The sequence below is a fragment of the Scomber japonicus genome, chromosome 8 (genome assembly GCF_027409825.1).
Source record: "Scomber japonicus isolate fScoJap1 chromosome 8, fScoJap1.pri, whole genome shotgun sequence".
Classification (NCBI taxonomy): Eukaryota; Metazoa; Chordata; class Actinopteri; order Scombriformes; family Scombridae; genus Scomber; species Scomber japonicus.
The window spans coordinates 9,824,412-9,841,782 of NC_070585.1; the positions used below are offsets into that span (position 1 = coordinate 9,824,412).

General features: G+C 41.1%; 1 protein-coding gene across 1 annotated transcript; it reads right to left on the reverse strand.

Moving 5' to 3' along the window:
- Positions 1–188: 188 nt before the first annotated feature.
- On the reverse strand, positions 189–7,213 carry LOC128362547 (integral membrane protein 2A-like). Its single transcript, XM_053323328.1, has 6 exons — positions 7,036–7,213; positions 6,258–6,395; positions 3,811–3,996; positions 3,588–3,698; positions 2,660–2,804; positions 189–1,691 (listed from the first exon to the last, which is right to left on the reverse strand). The coding sequence occupies exons 1-6, from the start codon at positions 7,105–7,107 to the stop codon at positions 1,597–1,599; spliced, it is 747 nt and encodes a 248-aa protein (XP_053179303.1). The 5' UTR covers positions 7,108–7,213; the 3' UTR covers positions 189–1,596.
- Positions 7,214–17,371: the final 10,158 nt, after the last annotated feature.

Sequence of the window (17,371 nt, forward strand, 5' to 3'; positions counted from 1 at the left end):
TTCCTGTTACGAGGGATCAACCTGGCATCAGTGCCAACAGTTCTAATAAGCATCAGGAAACACTAAATACTGGAAATCCCCCTAGACCAGCTGCACCTTTGCTCTCGTGACTCTCTAGTTTTATAAGCTCACAGCTAGCAGAGGTGTGAACTATCATTGTAAAAATAATAAAGCAAGCTGTACAAATATTCAGTAGATAAAGAAACGCAATTTTATTCAACAACAAAGTGAGATTCGGTTCAATAGCTGCACACAACATTTTTTTAACTAATCTTCTAGTATTTTGTTAAAAAGCTGAGACAGAAACACAGTTTCACACGTTCACTTCCTGTCTGATTGTCTTTCTGTGCAGGCATCAAGTGGGAAAGCATTACAAATGACTGAGGTTAGTCAGCAAAAAGATCTTTTATGGGTTTGTTGAAGTTTTTCTTTTCTTTCTTTTTCTTCTTTTTTTACAAATATGTTCCTGTGACAATTTAAAATATCAAGGATCTTGCAAAACTTTGTCGACACTGAACCTACATTAACTAAATATCTCCGTAAAGATCATTTCATCACAGGATAACAAATTCATTCATAAGAATTCAAAACAATCTGTGGCAGAAAGAACAAGTATTTTCAAATTTGGTGAAATTTCCCTTTAGCTTATACACTCCTTTTCCTTCATTGATCATCCGTTATGTTTATTGTCACAAATGAAGTTTCTACACAAACACAAAAACACTGGTCATATAGGGTGCTAGACTGTTCACCGGCAGGTTTGACACCATTAATTACATAAAATCATCACACAGCGGGACAGCAGAGGCCTCTGGGAGCAGCAGGACGCTCTGAGAAATATCTACAAAGTGGTGACTGAAAGCTCTGGGCTTGTGCATCTGGTATCATCCATAAAAGACAATAACAACCATGTTACATACCACTACTGTAACGTACCATACATTTCCAGGGTGATTTGTGCTATATCCTACTTAACATATACTTTATTTCGTCAGCAGGATACAAACCCCTTTAACATCTGTTAAGCGAGGGAACAGCAGGCTGACACACAGACAGGTCTGATATGAATGACTTCTCAGCATCACTAGGATATTCAGTAGAATGACTAACAACTCTCTGGTCTGGAGGTGACTGGACCTTGTAACACAGTAACAACAATGAGATCCGTCTGCAGGAAGCTACAGTAACAGAACAAAAATTAACTAACTTAAGAAATGAAACTTAGTAAATCCTTAGTTAACAGGCTGATGCAAGTTATTGGTACAAGACTAGCTAGTGAATACTTGAGCAAGAGAGCTATGACATATGCAGGTTGAGGGGAATACTGCAGAGAAAGGGGTTAGGCTACAGCGCTGTAACTTAAACTCACAAATCACTGAAGGGGGGGGGGGGGGGATTTAAAGCGGGAGTTAAAACAAGAGTTAGTTTTATACAAAAGTAACTTTCTCATAAAAGTTGTTCCCTCCTTCTCCTACTCCCACCGACTCTCTCTCTCTCTCTCTCTCTCTCTCTCTCTCTCTCTCAATCTCTCTGTGTCATGCTGTCATGCTGGCTCTCTCTATCACTCTCTCCAACCTTTGCTCACAGGCTTTCTCATCAAGCCTTGCAGATGCGGGTCTCCGTCACAAACTTGTTTTCAAAGTGGTGGAAAGTGAAACAATCGTCTGCGGAGCGCTTCTGGATGCCTCCACCTGACAAACACAAAGATACACACAAATTAGTCTTAAATATTGAATTGACTGCATGTTTGATACATATCCTTTTAAAGTCAAAATGAAATTATGATTTTTTTCCCCCTGAGAAATCAGTATATACATATGCCTTTGGGGTTTGTTCTCACCTTTGTACTAATTTGCTCAAAACTGCAATTACCAAAAAGAAAAAAATGGAGGTTCTTTTCATTTTTCTGCAGTGGTGGCACCTCCTACACTTGAATTGTCTGGAGGGGGAATTTTTGGTTAATCTAATTAAGAGCTTCAACAATATAATATTAGCCTAGTCCCATCAGTTAATTTAGCACTCCCTACATTACTGCAACCATGGGAGTTACTCCATGATGTTGTTCTAATTAGCACATACAGGACAACTAGACCCATAGCTAGAACTCCCTCTTTTCTATAACGCTGGACTGACATAGCACTGAGTATGGAGAAGAGTCAGCGTGTTAAAAAAGGTGTGAAAAAAAAAATAATTGTTGATTAAACAAGGTGACACTAGCTCTCAAATGTAAGTCACATAGAGTAGTGAAAAAGAGGGATTTCCAATACACAATGTTATGGGAAACTACTGTAGACTGTTGAAGATGTGCATGTTCGGGGAAGAAGCTAACTTTGACTCCTGATGTACTTATCATCAAGAAAAAGCAGGAAGCAGCAGTCTGTTTCACTTTGTAAATCTATTGCCTCGATAAGTGCCAACTCAGAGGCTTGAAGCTTAGAAGCTGTTTGTACATATGTGTCTAAAAACTGATCAAGTAGTTGCTGTAACATTATCAAAGTGAGCAAATATTTAAGAGTAAGGAGAATCCAAAAGTGGCATCAACTACAACAAAATGATGGAAGTATATAATTAAAACATATGCAAGGTAATCATCAGATGTAAATGAAACAATCACAACAAAGTAAAATAAAAAGGTTTTATCTGTCCAGCATGTCCTGACCTGGCAGGCTGGCGCGGCGTTGCATTCTGTAGGTTTCCTTGCCGTCACACAGCCGGCGGATGTAGAAGCCCAGAGGTTTGATGTCGTCGATGCGCTCTGTCACTACCAGGTCCTCATGCACCAGGTAGCTGCGGTATGAGCCGGACTGGGGACAGAAAGAAGGGATCACGAGGGAATCATAATACATCTTTAAATCAACTTCTAGTCTTTTTACAGAGAAAAGCAGCTCAGTGAAAATGTGTGCAACCAAGTGCGAATACTAAGAGCGCGGGGTGGGAGGAGGAATTCATAAATCATTTCTAAACACTTTCACGCTGGATAATAAAATTTGCTGACAGCACCACCACCCACCACATAACAAATGCTGCATGTTATACTGGACAGCTCAGTTAAAATAACTTTTTAATGATCCATTAAACTCTCTGTGCCCTCAAACTGTGTCGAGAATGACTGTTATTATATTTGCTGTCCATATTAGACTCTCACTCCTACTGCAAATGCTCTACAAAAACTTTATTATATACCCCATAAATCTGTATTAAGATGACACAACATCTTTTTTTAATAAAAATAAATATCATGGTGGTATGTATTTTTTTTAGGTCTTGGCATGAGTAAAACGATTGCTGATACTGCCAAGAAACAGCTGTCTTTGATTAAGAAACACATTTTTATCTTTATGATTAAGAAAACTAAGACATGAGTGCCAAAAAAGAATGAAATAAAAACTTTCCATGATAGGTTCCAGTGACTGACACCATTTTTCACATTTAATATCTTTCCAGTATCAGTTCTGGTAAAGATATCATACTGAATCACTAATTTCCAAGAATGTGTGCTTCATCTAAATCCAAATCATCTGAGGAAGGTGTCTTCTATTGGCAGCTGCATTCTCAGATGTGCAGGACAGCAGCTGACCATTACTCACCATCAGCTGTGAGAAGAGGTCAATGAGGTCTTGAGGGGGGAGAACCACAGAGGTGTTCAGAGGAATTACAAAGCAAGTCCTCAGAGTCAGATCCAGATATGCCGTCAGCTTCTACTCACGCACACAAACACACAAGTAATCAGAAACAAATTTACACCGCATTAACAGGAGAACACAAGAATGTACAATACTGTATGTGAGGGTGTTTAGTTTCCTTCCTCACCCTGTTGAAGTCATGGAGGATGTAAGCAGGGTCTCCGGGTCTGAAGCGAGGAGGGGGGACGCTGATGACGGCCATACTGTCAGAGATCTCCACCTCCTCCTCCACCCGCGGCAGGTAGTAGGGCTGGTTCTCTCTTCCAGCTCCGCCTGACACGTCGCTGAACTGCATCGCTCCATGATACAGCCTCTGGAGGACACAAGGGCAAATTAAATGACACGGATCCACACCACAAAGACAGAAAAGAGACATGGTCTATATTTAGTCCACTGAGGGAAAAACGCTCTTGGCTGTATCCTAATGAGTCTGTTGATCCCTGGACTTTTCCTCTAGCACCACCATGAGGTTCACATTAGTGGTGTTGAGTACCATTTTCCAACAACCATTGAAAGGATAGCACTACTGTAACTCTAAATACAATCTCACTGAAGTGCAGACAAGGCTGCACAGTCTTTGTCTTGAAACATCCTGATACAGATTTTTTATTTAAAAGGCCCCCAAGCAAAATGTGTCTTAGCTGCATTTCATTATTTTCAACCACTAGAGGGCAGAAAGTAGAGTCCTAACTTGACATAGATGTTATGTACTGTATGTATACTTTTTAGGGGCCTGATGGATGCTGGATTTTCCGATGCCGATGCCGAGACTGATAATAGGGAATAAAAAATATCGATATATCAGCAGATAATCTTATATATAGAGAATATGCATAAAAACCCACAGTTTTTTAAATGTGGTTATCAAAACCCATTGTGATAAAGATATGTAATGCAGGCATGATATTTTACAATTTAACTATAAACACAGTGCACTGGAACTGTAATCTACAAATCTGTGAATTTAATGATTATAAATTCCTATAAATAATAAAACACATACAACAAAAAAAAAAAAAAAAACAGGTACGTATATTAAACTTGAATTATGAAAAAGGATCAAATATACTTAAAATGCTGTCTATCTAACGAAAAAACAACTGGTGTATATCAGACAATATATATGTAGGTACAGATTTATATATGATGAGTCAATATTGGCTGACTAATATAATCAGTCTGGCTCTAATAGTTTTATATAACAAATACAAAGCTAACTCTTGATCTTATCATGTTCCTAAAGCGACAACCTGATTTCATTCACACCTCTCATACAAAACAGAGCACCACAGGCATGCTGTTATGACTACTCTCACTTCTTGAATGTACGTCCAATAATAGCTGCCTATAGTACAAAATTAGAAGCTACGAGTAACTGGTGTTTATTTTCAGCACAAACATTATTAACGGCATGGCAGTTATAAATAATATTGAAAGTACATATCAAAATGGTTGCTTATAGGAAACGTGCTGCTTGCAACAAGATGGAGAACTACACTATACACAGCAGACAGAAGTAGCTGAGTCTTCAATATCACAGCACGTGTGCAGGGTGAACGTCCTGCGCAATGATACGTTTCATTTGAAATGAGGTGTTTCCTGTAATAACAGTTTAAGTTTTAGTCTTTGCCTCATTTTCATAAGAGAAGGAGCCCCCGATCACAGAGACGCTAGATTAGATGTGAAACCCTCCCACTGACAACACAGCAAGACTCAAGATATGCACTTCTTGTAAAGGCAGCAGTGAGCGAGAGTCAGCATTTTGAAAGCGAGGCGAGAGTCCCATCAGCAGTCACAGGCAGCTTTAATAATTTAAATCACAACTCAATTAACACTCCCAACACATTTCCTATGGAGCACTGACCAAATAACTGTATTCAAAGTAGTTTCAGAATTTCAGAATTTGAATACTAATATATACGCTGTTATGTTTCTCAGGTTAGAGCCCGGTTCTGCTTGAAGTTTGTTCCTATTAAAGGAAGTCTTTCGTTGACGCTGTCGCCAAGTGCTTGCTCATGGGGGAATATTTGGTCTCTTTAAATTAAATTACAGAGCACAGTCTAGACCTGCTCTATGTGGAAAGTGCCTTGAGATGACTTTTGTTGTGATTTGGCGGTATATAAATAAAAATTGATTGATTGGTTACTCCAAGCAGTTGGCTTTGAAACATTACTTAACTGTGTTCTGTTGACATTTTATTGAAATTCAGCTGCTTTAAATTAAACAGCTCAACTATATTAAGGATGGGTTTTTTGTTGCTTTTATTATACAGGGAAGGAACCGTCTGCATTTACTTCAATAAAAAAAAAAATCTGGTATATTATGGTTCCCTGTGTTTGTGTGTACATGTATTTTGATGCTGGACACAATGCAGTTTAAACACTAAGCAGTTTTATAGTTTTAAGATAACAAATAATGTAGTACGCTCATCTGACATAGCAAGTGCGTATAGTTGTTGAAATCATGTGCTGGGTCACATCATGTCCTCTGTGCTGTTGTTTGACACTGTTTACACACTTACCTCAGACAATAATTCATAGAATACACAAGAAAACACAACACACACTCACTAACCTTTGGGGTAAAGTATCGATAGAGACATGCTCCCCCTACGATGAGCCCACTGAGGATGAAAGCGATGCCCAGCAGGGTGAGCAGGCAACGACCTGTGGAGCCCTCTATGCCCACTGGAGCAGAAGCTAGCTCAGGATCCTACACACACACACACACACACACACACACACACACACACACACACACACAGAGAGAGGGGGGGGGGGGGGGGGGAGTGTTTTCATCGCTTCAGGGGACATTTCATTGGTTTACATTCATTGCCTGGAGATTTATCCTAACCTACATGCCTAACCTTAACTTTAAACCCTTAACTTCATCCTAAAATTAATGATTCACGTTAAGGGGATTTGTTTTTCATAAGTGAGGTTCCCAAAACAAGAGGAATAACTGGACTGGACCCCACACACACACATGCAATTACACAGTTAATAATTATATTGCATGCACTAAAAATCAACATCATATAAAGCTTTGTCTCAACAATCCTCTTATCCCACTGCATCTTTGGCCTCTGCAGAACAGCTGTGCAGAGGATGGGCGGTCCCACAGTGTGCTGCATCAGGTGCATTATGGATCTCAATGCATTTTAGTAAAAAACAATTAAACAAAACACACCTAAACGCACTAAATATCACGTCTGCGCATGAGAAACAAATGTCGGCCCTCTGGAAAATGTGCATGGGTGAAGTCCGCGGTCACAGCTGCTGCATGAGGCCTGCTAACAGACTGAAAACCGGACACCGGGGGCCAGACACCGCGCTGAAGCCCTTTAGCTCACCTTCTCAGCGGCTGGCACATCTTTACCCAGAGCCTTCTGCGCCAGAGCAGAGTTAAAAGCGATCTTCACCATGCTGAAGTAGAGAGGTCAGCTCGGGTTTCTTGTGCGGACAGGTTAAAAAAAAAAGGTGGGAGAGTGTCGGTGTTGCTCTGCAGACTCGCTCTGTCTGTGTGACGCACTTTGCAACCTCAGCTTTAATACCGCTTCCGGTGGCTGAACGGGATTAGCATCACATCCGAAACAGAAGTGGCTACGCTAGGCTATATATAACCTCAAGCTATATAACATACATTTGCTGTAGATACTTGGTTAATTTATATCATGTTATTGTCGGTTTGATACCGACCACTGAAACCACGAACAGTCTGGTTTATTGTCTCTTTCAAGGGTTGATTTGTGGCGCTTTGCCGCCATCTAGTGGACGTAGGTGAAACTACCAAAACGTTTCTCTTTCTAAAATATCTGCCCATCAGAAATAATCAGCTTCTATTCATCAGACTGGACTTAATACCACAAGACTTGAACTATTTACACTTTCAGTTACACTTCAGCTGCAATGTGCTGTTCAGTACATGACATAAAAATGACTCAAACTTGCACTGATTGCACTGTAATGAAATAATATGTTGAGTGTATAATGTAGCCTATTCATCCTTATGAATATTCCACTCTGTAAACTCACTCTAAATATATTCCCTCCTACAGGCTGGGTACTACCTGCCAGCATGTGTGCCCACTCACACTGACATACACACACAGTACGCAGCCTTCACTGCAGTGTGTGGAAACACAGGCCAGTGCCAAGGCCGTACAGTATGTCTGACACATATCCTCAATCCTCTGGTCTGTGGTGGTCTTCTGCTTCCTCTGCTTTCACTCTCTTTACTCAGTTAGGCTTGTGCGTATAAGTAAATAAACACTTACTGCTGCACCGGCGCTCTACTTCAACGCAAATCTGTGGCATCTCTCCAGCCTTCTGCACTGCAACTGTACCGTAAGCATCCTCCAGTCTGACAAACACACACATAAGCACAGTCGCACTCTGCCAGGCTATGATATTTCCTCTGTTAAACAGACAGATTGGACCGGTAATCACCACTGAAAGGCACATAAACAGAGCAGCTGATTTCTGTACCTAACTCCCCCTCCTTGCCTCCCCCCAACACCGACTCTCCCAGAAAACTCTAAGTGGGCCTGAAGGCTTGTTTATGGGCTCGTCTTACGCTGTGTTTGATCTGAGAGCTTGCCCACACATGCATGCGTGGACACACACGCAGTGAGAGAGAGGCAGAGCCAGCATTAGCAGTAATAGCTGAGATGATAAACAAAAGACTTAGATTTAATCCTGAGGGCTTCTCAGCATATCACACACAACAGAAAAAGAGAAAAAAGGCATAGGAGGGAGCGAGGAGGTGACCGCAGAGAGAAACAAGGAATGATTGGGGAGGCAGGTGGGGGTGAAATGGAGTGATTCAGGGGGAGAGTAAAGTGATGACTAGGAAAAACACAGAGAGTGAGTTACAGGGAGAGGCAGAGCAATCTGCAGTGTCTGATGCTTGAGTGAGTTTTCCGAGGAGCTGATTAACAGCAGATTAAACTTGCCGTCCATCCAGTTTACTTCTCAAACTTTCTAGCACGCCTGCTAGGTAGAATTTCTTTGCCTCTAAGAGTGAAAAGAGCAAAACATACACAAATGGACGCTCATGTTTTTGCAGACGTGCAGAGGCAGTGAGCGTCATGATGGTGGATGGCAAGCGTGTATGACGGGGTCTGTATGCCAGTGTTTCCCTGTGGCCTGCAGTAAACGTCCAGTAAAAGCAATGAAAATACACAAGCTACACACATTTACGCACTCACATGTGTACACAAACACACAGTCCTTGCCTGCTCTGTCAGCAAACTGTGAAAGTCTGCAGGGGCTGGAGCTGGCTTCATAAAGTGTGAGAAAAAATAAGCTCTCATGCATGACATCACCAGCTTGCGAGCCAACAAAGTGTGAACACACACACACACACACACTCACACACCTCACAGATTTGTCATCAATTTCAGTACCAGACACGTGAAGCCGCAAGTGACAAATGACTTTGTCCCTTTCACTGCTCCCAAGACACACACACACATACACACACACACACACAGTCGTGTTTCCATAACTTCAGAGGACATTACATTGACTTACATTCATTTCCTGGAAACTTATCCTAACTTTCACCATAACCTGCCTAACCTTAACATAACCCTAAAGAAACCTTAACTTAAAGTTCTCCCCCTAACATTAATTATTTACATTTTGGGATGTGCTTTTTGTCCCCATAAGTGAGGTGAGTGAGTCCCCACAACATGACTGTGTAAAGTGATTTACGTCCCCACAACATGAGGAATACCTGATACAGACACACACACATGCACGCACACTCGCACACACACATACTGTACAGCCCAAAAACTGCTATGGTAACAGCTGGCCACAGATTTGCGTTGAACCAGAAAGTTAGACACTGCTCAGTTCTTCATAACGTCACTGACATGTCTTCATGTGGACCCACCATAATCACCATGTGCCTGGAGTGGAGAACATTTAGTGGTCAGACACAGAGAGAGTGAGAGAGTGAAAGAAAGAGAGAGAGAGAGACTAAAAGGAGAAAATGGGAGAGAGAAACAGAAGAGCAGATCTCATGGGTAGACATGTGGCAAAGAGGCGTGATGCTTCTTCAAAGCCATTTCAGACCACCACTCCCCCTTCCACACCACCACCACCACCACCAAAAAAAAATCACCGTACATCACACTCTGACGATCCTTGCCCCGCCGCACACACACTTTTGGCAATCGCATATGGCTTTGAGACAAGGGTGACAAATGAGTCTTTCCTGTGAGTATCAGCTTCTAAAGCTACCTTCGCTCTCCCATAGCACCGCCTGTCTGCTTGTCTCATACTCTTCATCCTCTCCGCTTGGCTCACCTCAGGGAAACGTAATAATTTCATGCTGAAGGAGCTCTGGTGGTGGTGGTGGTGGTAGGGGAGGGATGTCAAAGAAAAGATCAGGATTAGTTTGAATTGGCTTATTGTTGTTCTTTGCTAAGTTTCGACTTAGTTCTAACTACTTGTGTCATTGTTTTGCATCAACACAGAAGATTAGAGCATAGTTAGAGAAAATTAGCTGCAGTTTTAGCAGGCAAACAATAAAAAAACTGGTAGTCTTTTATTGAGGCTGTAATATTATATGTGATATATGTGGAGCACAAGTTTTATATGACCATATTCAAGAGGAATGAGTCAGACTTGTGACCTCGTGTTGCTATTCATCTTGAAGCAAAGTGGTGAAAAGACTGAAAAAGAAGGAGATGACGCTGGGATGAAATGATTGAATGAGTGCAAGAGTGAAGGAGAGGACAAAGGGTAGGACAGTAAACAGGGAAAAGGTGGGTCACACATGTACAGTGTACATGATGAAGGACAACTCAAGGTAAACCTCTGGCGCAGGTAGAAAGAGAATGGTGAAAGAATCAGAAAGGATGAAAGAGTTCAGAGAAGGATGGTCGGATGGAAATGGACGGATGTCTGTTGTGTTCCTGAGGGTTAAACTCTGGGGAAATTACCTCATCATCAAGAGACTGCTCCAGAGCGCTACGCTTCGGCCATGTTGACTTAGAGTACACACACACGCACACACACACACACACACACACACACACTCACACACCCTCCGCTGAACTGTAGCCAATAGCATCATAGCCTGGTCGAATCACTTCCAGATTAAGTGACGTCACCTCTGTCAGGTTCACAGGAGGAGCAGAAAGCACACACACACACACACACACACACGTACGCACGCACGCACACGCTCACACACAGCACCTTTCTACCGGAGGGCGAAATAGAAATACTGATCTGTATTTTTTCTTCAATTATGACACAGAGGTCGTTTTAAGGCTTTTTAATCTTAACTTCTTTATTGAACTCAGAGAGAAACTGTCCTCACATCATACAGTGTGGTTCAGCAGTGGACTGACAGACTTAAACTCTTATGGCTTAATGCCACGAGGCTATAGTCCTCCCTGGACTCTAAATACCCCAAATAAGGTTTTGATAGCCAACACGTGTTGAAAAAAGAAGCAGTAAGGTTGTTGGTTCATATCCAAGGATGAAAGAAAAAATATGGAGAAAGCGACACTTATTTCACTCACTCTCTGCAACTACTGTTGAGGTGACCTTGAGCAATACACCTTACTACCAAATGCTGCAAAAGGACCTTCTGTAGAGGACTGTGGCTGCAGTGAGCAGCTCCCAGATGTGGTCAGTGTCAAGTTGTTAATAACAAGAAGGCACACACTGAATAAACCTGCTTCTTCATACATTCGTACATTTTCATATATAAAATATGTATCAGCTGCACAACAATTAAAAAATTATGCCTTTTATTTCCAATGTTGTATACTGTGAGTCACATTAGGAAAAGTCCAGCTAAAAGAAATGTGTATAGGTTTTACCACTCTCAAATGTACAAATAGGTCAAATTTGACCCAGAACAGTATGTAAGGGTTAAGATATATAGAATTGTTCATTGGTCAAACACATTTCACTACAAAAGTTTAACGAATGAAAATCTTGAAATGTGGTGTTATTTTGAAGTGTAATAGCTTATATTGGCACTACTTTCTTAGTTTTCATCATTACTTTTTTTTTGTTTATAATTGTTGACTTTATTAATGGTTAATTAAACAGCAACTGAAGGAATTTGCCAACATAGAAGTATTAATCCGTTATTTTTAATGAATAAAACAATTATCGACAATTTATTAACCATTAATAAAGCCAGAAATTACAGTTTAACAGATGCCCTATTAGAAAGTGATACAAATGCATCTTGTACATCTGAGGATTTTTCTTCAAATAGCCTCTTAAGTGCATTTGAAGTGCATAAATAAATATACAGTCCCATGTAATTGCATGTGTTTTCAGTTACAGATGTGTCTAATGCTCATATTACATGATCTTAGTTTTCACTGTTGCGACTGTGTTTTCAATCACAGTTTTATTATTTATTTGTATGTGTCATGTAAAGTACTTTATAATTTCTGACTCCACAGTAATAATAATAATAATAATAATAATCATATTATTAATAATAATCATTATTATTATTATTATTTTAAATAACCAAACTCGAGATCTTTGGAAGGTCAAACTAAACATTGTGGTGTGTAATGTGAGCACCTCTGTGATAAATGTGTTTCCCTTTACAGGACTGCATGATTTCATATGAACCACGATACCTAAAAGCATCATTGTGTGTATGTATAGTAATGCTTTGTTTGTGTGTTTGTGTGTGTGTGTGTGCGCATGTGTGTGTGTAGGTGAGTCTGTGCATGCGTGACCGTGGGGGAGGGTCAGAGGATATAAGACTAAGCTGCTAAAATTGATGACATCCCCGACACCACCCATGTTTCTCACCGTGTCAAAGTTCACCATGCAAGAAGGAAGACAAATGTGATATGATATACTGTGGATGAAAGTGATAGCCTGCCTGAGTGTGTGTGTGTGTGTGTGTGTGTGCTTGTGTGTGTTCGTGCATGTATGTGTGTGTGTCTGATTGTCTGGAAGGACTTTCCTGCACTTCAGAAGTCTAAGCCCTGGTCAGGATGTAGTTATGGAGCGCTAATTTGAGAGCTGTCTGATTGCGGGCTTTCTGTGGGCCCCTACCAAACACACACATACACACACACACACACACACACACACACACACATGCACACACACACTCTTTATCAGTCATTAATCTATCAGGTGCCATTAACAGGGGAGGATGGGCTGATTGGAACCAGAGGGAGACAGAATGATGTCACACAAACACACTTCACTGCCAGAGCACTCATGTGTCTCCTCGTCTCCCTTTCATCCTGATCATCATCACCACACACACACACACACACACACACACACACACACACACACACACACAATGCATGTGACTGACATATTGAAGGATAAAAGTGCCAAAATAGTCCTACGAGTGAACACTTATTCATGCTCTTTTGCTCGTCTCCGCCTGAGTCACAGCAAATGAAGAATGGTTATTGCTTCTATAAAAGTGGATCAGAGGTTGAAAAGAAGCCTGAAAAGATTTGAACCTGAAAAGAATACAACAATAATGAGAAAGTAAATGTGTTTGTGTGTGTGTGTGTGTGTGTGTGTGTGTGTGCGTGTGTGTGTGTGTGTGTGTGATGTTCTGTGCAATTATATACCTTTGGTCAATCCTTTCTTTATGGGATGAAGGGATTGTTGTCTGCTGCTCCAGTCTGTCGCTCTTTTCCCACAACATGCATGGATTCACTTTTACACTGCTGAACACACACGCTACGGGGCTATCTTTGGAGGATGAGCTATTGTTTAGCATTGACAGTAATCCCTTAAAGAGGTGCTGTGTTTCCAGGCTGAGAATGGATCTCTTTATTAACACTGACGGAGGCTCATTATCTATAAATACAGGCGGGAGCCACTAATAAATCATTTCTCATGGCCCTGATAGAGCACTAACCACAAAGCATTAAGGCATCGTGAATGCAAACCACACGCTGGCAGGCGAGCTCTCTGCGTGTGTGTTTGTGTGTGTGTGAGTTACACCACGCTTTGGCAGGCACGATGATGGAGCTAGAACTGCGCTTTTGACTGAAATAGCATGTTGTCTTTTGAGTTCCCGTTTCGGCAGCGTTTAAATTATAGTGTCTCCACGGGGCTGCAGAAAGTCTCCAGGGGTGGGAAAAAGTCAGAAAAGACAAAATGCTTTTCTATACATCTGAGGATAATCTGGATATGACAAAATAGAGCCTGATAGACTCTGATTTCTCCTCCACAGTGGTACAGTAGCAGTATTAATTAGTTACTACAGCCTCAAAATCAGAGTCCAAACCATTAACATGTGTGCAGACTGTCGTGTCCACAGCTGTGGTGTCACAGTGTATCATTGATGATGGATTTCAGTGGAACTGCAAGGAGCTTGGATTAGGTTGCATAATCTATTTGTAAATCAATTTGTAAGGTTGTGTGTAAAGTCCTTAATGTGTTTACTTGCTAGTTTCAAACTAGTCATCTACTAAATCATGCTGAAACATTTAAGCTTAAGAAATGTCTTAGCTAGTAATGTCTAGAAAAAACATCTGTATTGCTGTCCAATCAAAAGTAATATGAACAGAAAGCCACTGTAGCGTCACAAGCTGTAGCATAATTTTCAAAAATGACAGTTTTTATATATTAAAATTAACTTGCAATCCTTTGTATAACTTTTTATGCTATGTTACATTTAATGTATATATGCATAAATGGAGGAATGTAACTTCATTATAAACAGCATTATACCAGGTTACACGTGTTGACCACATTCCTTGTCTCTTTTGTGCTTCAGTTTTCTGTACAACATGGGTCAGAAAACAACCTAACGTTAGCTTTGTTACTTGGTTGTAAATAATTAGTAATACAATATGTTCCTAAAGCAGCCATAATCTGTGACTATGTGATGTAAGAGGCGTCACTTATAGTGATGAACCTACAGTACACAGAATTCATAGTGAGTTCATGGTGAGAATGAACCAAAACAGTAAAATTACAGGTCAAACAGCTGTCTGACCTGTAATTTTAACCCTACCCACACTCATAGTGCTGCTTTTGATATCAGCAGGCAGCTGTATTTTAAACAAAAAGGATATGAAAAACACATACACACTGTTCCCTCGCTGCTTAACATTAAACAGCACAAACACTGTTGGTAACTAGCTGATGCACATTTAAAGGCTGATTTCCCTCAGAAGTTGGTAGAGAACAAAAACAGACTGACTTCTAGACTTATAGTCACCAGATGGGCAAAACATGACTCTAAATGAATGATAATATAGCTCCATAACTGCTGGATGTTGTGTTAATGATGCAACAGGTTTACCATGACAATGTATAACTTACAATGTTGTGTTTACAACAGATACTTTGTTGGTGCCCTTGGTGAAATTTTAGATTGGAGCCCCAAAAAGGTTCAATAATAGTACCTCCAGCCCTAGAACATCAACAATTAACTCACACTAAAATGAAGTGCAGCAGTGGTACCTGCAGCCCTGAAAGTTCTCCCAATCCTCCAGGCAAAAAAGCAAAGTGATGGGTGAGGGGGAGCTTGGAGTGTATGTGGTGATCATTAATGTTAGAGAAGAGGCAAAATCCATCCATGATGCAGAAAAACAAAAAACAACAACAAAAACCCCCAAAATAAATAGAAAAAAAGACGACAAACATGACGACAAAGAAGACTATTTCAAGTACATGTCTTCCTGTGGTCCCCTTTTTTGTACCCAGCACATATCCCTCTGAGGTTTTGTTGGTGTGCACACAACTACTGGTTTCATCGACAAAGAAAGGAAAAACACTGAGAAGCTTTACAAGTGCCTATTTTCAAAAACTGTATAAAAGCAAACACGCTGTCAGTAAGAAAAAAAAAACAAAAGAAAAACATGTCCTACTCATTCAGAGCACAAGGCGACCGCCTACGTAGCCTGTGCCTCGGACCGCCCCTGGTTCGCAATATCATGTTACTTGTTTACATGGTCAAACAAGCTAGATATTGCCAGTTGAAGACTAGTTTGCATTGTTCAACCTGTGTTCATCAAGGCTTTGTAATTCTCCAATTTGTTATAAATGTATAGAGTCACAGGGTTTCCATGTAGACAAAACACTAACTTTAATAAATTTCGAACATCCAATACAAAATGATTAAAACAATGTATTTCAAGTGGGTATGCAGTCTTATAACACGTCCACACTATTCATGCACAGTATGACCAACTGTTCAACAATTTCAACTTCATGACTGTTGGCTTACAAAAATATTGAATTCTTTCTAGATTAACAGTGTGTTCCTCTATTCTCATTGTCTGCTCAGTCCACCCTGTCTACCCCAGCTAGAGTCTAAGTGAAGCCAGGCCAGACTAGCCACTCTGACAGTTTAACCTTCCTAAGAGGTCACTCCTAGTCTTACAGCAGCCAGTCCAGCACAACCTCCTGCTTCAGCTCAGACCAGCTCTATATAACCAATCATACCCCTGTCCCATTCTGCAAAGATGCGGGAATGAAAGGTCCGATTAGGGCCTCCTGGAAGTATTCAGCGTGCAGTCCCCCCCGCCCATCACCCCAGTTGGCGGCCCCATCTAACCAGCTCCTCTCCCCTCGGCCCAGCGCTGCTCAGAGCTGTGATTGACATGTGAATTACAGTGTGTGGTGATGATAATAAGAGTGCTAACCGGGGCCAGGCCTGATCCTTCCAGCCAGCATCCAATCCCAGCTGGCACGGCCTGAAAGACAACCGCTGCCACCATCTGAAGAGGCAAATAAAAATGACAAGCTAACTGTTAAAGAACTGCTGATTTTTCACATGTTGTTTTAAAAGCTTTTGTGCCTCTGCCAGAATTTCTTTTTTTTTGTTTTTTTGTCCGTCTCTTTTCTCCTAAATTTTCACCCTCCCCCCTCCCTCGACCACATCCAGATATATGAAACCCCTCATTTATCAGGGCAATCTAAAAATAATTCCCCCTTACCACTGCTGAGAGGCTTTGATAAAAAATATTTGTGTTCAGAATGATTGCACTCAATGGGACAAAAACAGATAAAGACGTGTGACTGTGGGGTTCCACAACAACCTCCCACCACACACATTCACGAAAAAGATGGCTTTCCCCTAAATAATTATTACTTCCCATCATCATGCATGTTAACAACACCAGAAAGAGCCCTCAACACATTTCAAACTCCCGCTTAAGCCAGCTAACAACTTGAACGCATGCTTAAATTGAAGTGCTGGCATTGTTGGCTTTTATGCATTATTTTATCCAAAAAGCCCAACATAATGTGCTAGTTACACATTATAGTATTAGGAAATTACACTGTAACACCCTTCAGATTAGTTTCCCAACCCTTGACATCCCTCTGGGAATAACTATTCTTAATTCCCAGAGAACTATTCCCAAATCCCAACTTGCCAAAGCCCCGTGGATCCCGGTGCCCTGTTCAATCAGAGGCCTGCTTGGCAGAGCTGCCCGTCTGGGCCATCACTCCGAGGAGCTGACGAGACGGAGAGGAGAGAAAAGACGCTTGACTGAGATCCTCACATGCAGAGTCTGACTCTCATTATCAATTACGGCTGTTTTTGTTTCTTTTTACCACAACCATTAACCACACGGTTACTGGCAGCCAGAGAGCGAGAGAGAGGAACACAGAGGCAGTGAGAGAGGGAGAGAAAAAAGGCAACTTTCATAAAAAAGAATTAGCTATCCAAACAAGTGAGATGAATGTGCCATG

What these genes read in the sequence shown, in the direction of transcription:
- LOC128362547 (XM_053323328.1), bottom strand. Translation starts at nt 7,107, where the DNA reads ATGGTGAAGATCGCTTTTAACTCTGCTCTGGCGCAGAAGGCTCTGGGT. An exon ending in ATGTGCCAGCCGCTGAGAAG is followed by an intron (nt 6,396 to 7,035) that starts GTGAGCTAAAGG and finishes GTGTGTGTGTAG; the next exon opens with GATCCTGAGCTAGCTTCTGC. An exon ending in ACGCCGCGCCAGCCTGCCAG is followed by an intron (nt 1,692 to 2,659) that starts GTCAGGACATGC and finishes TGTGTTTGTCAG; the next exon opens with GTGGAGGCATCCAGAAGCGC.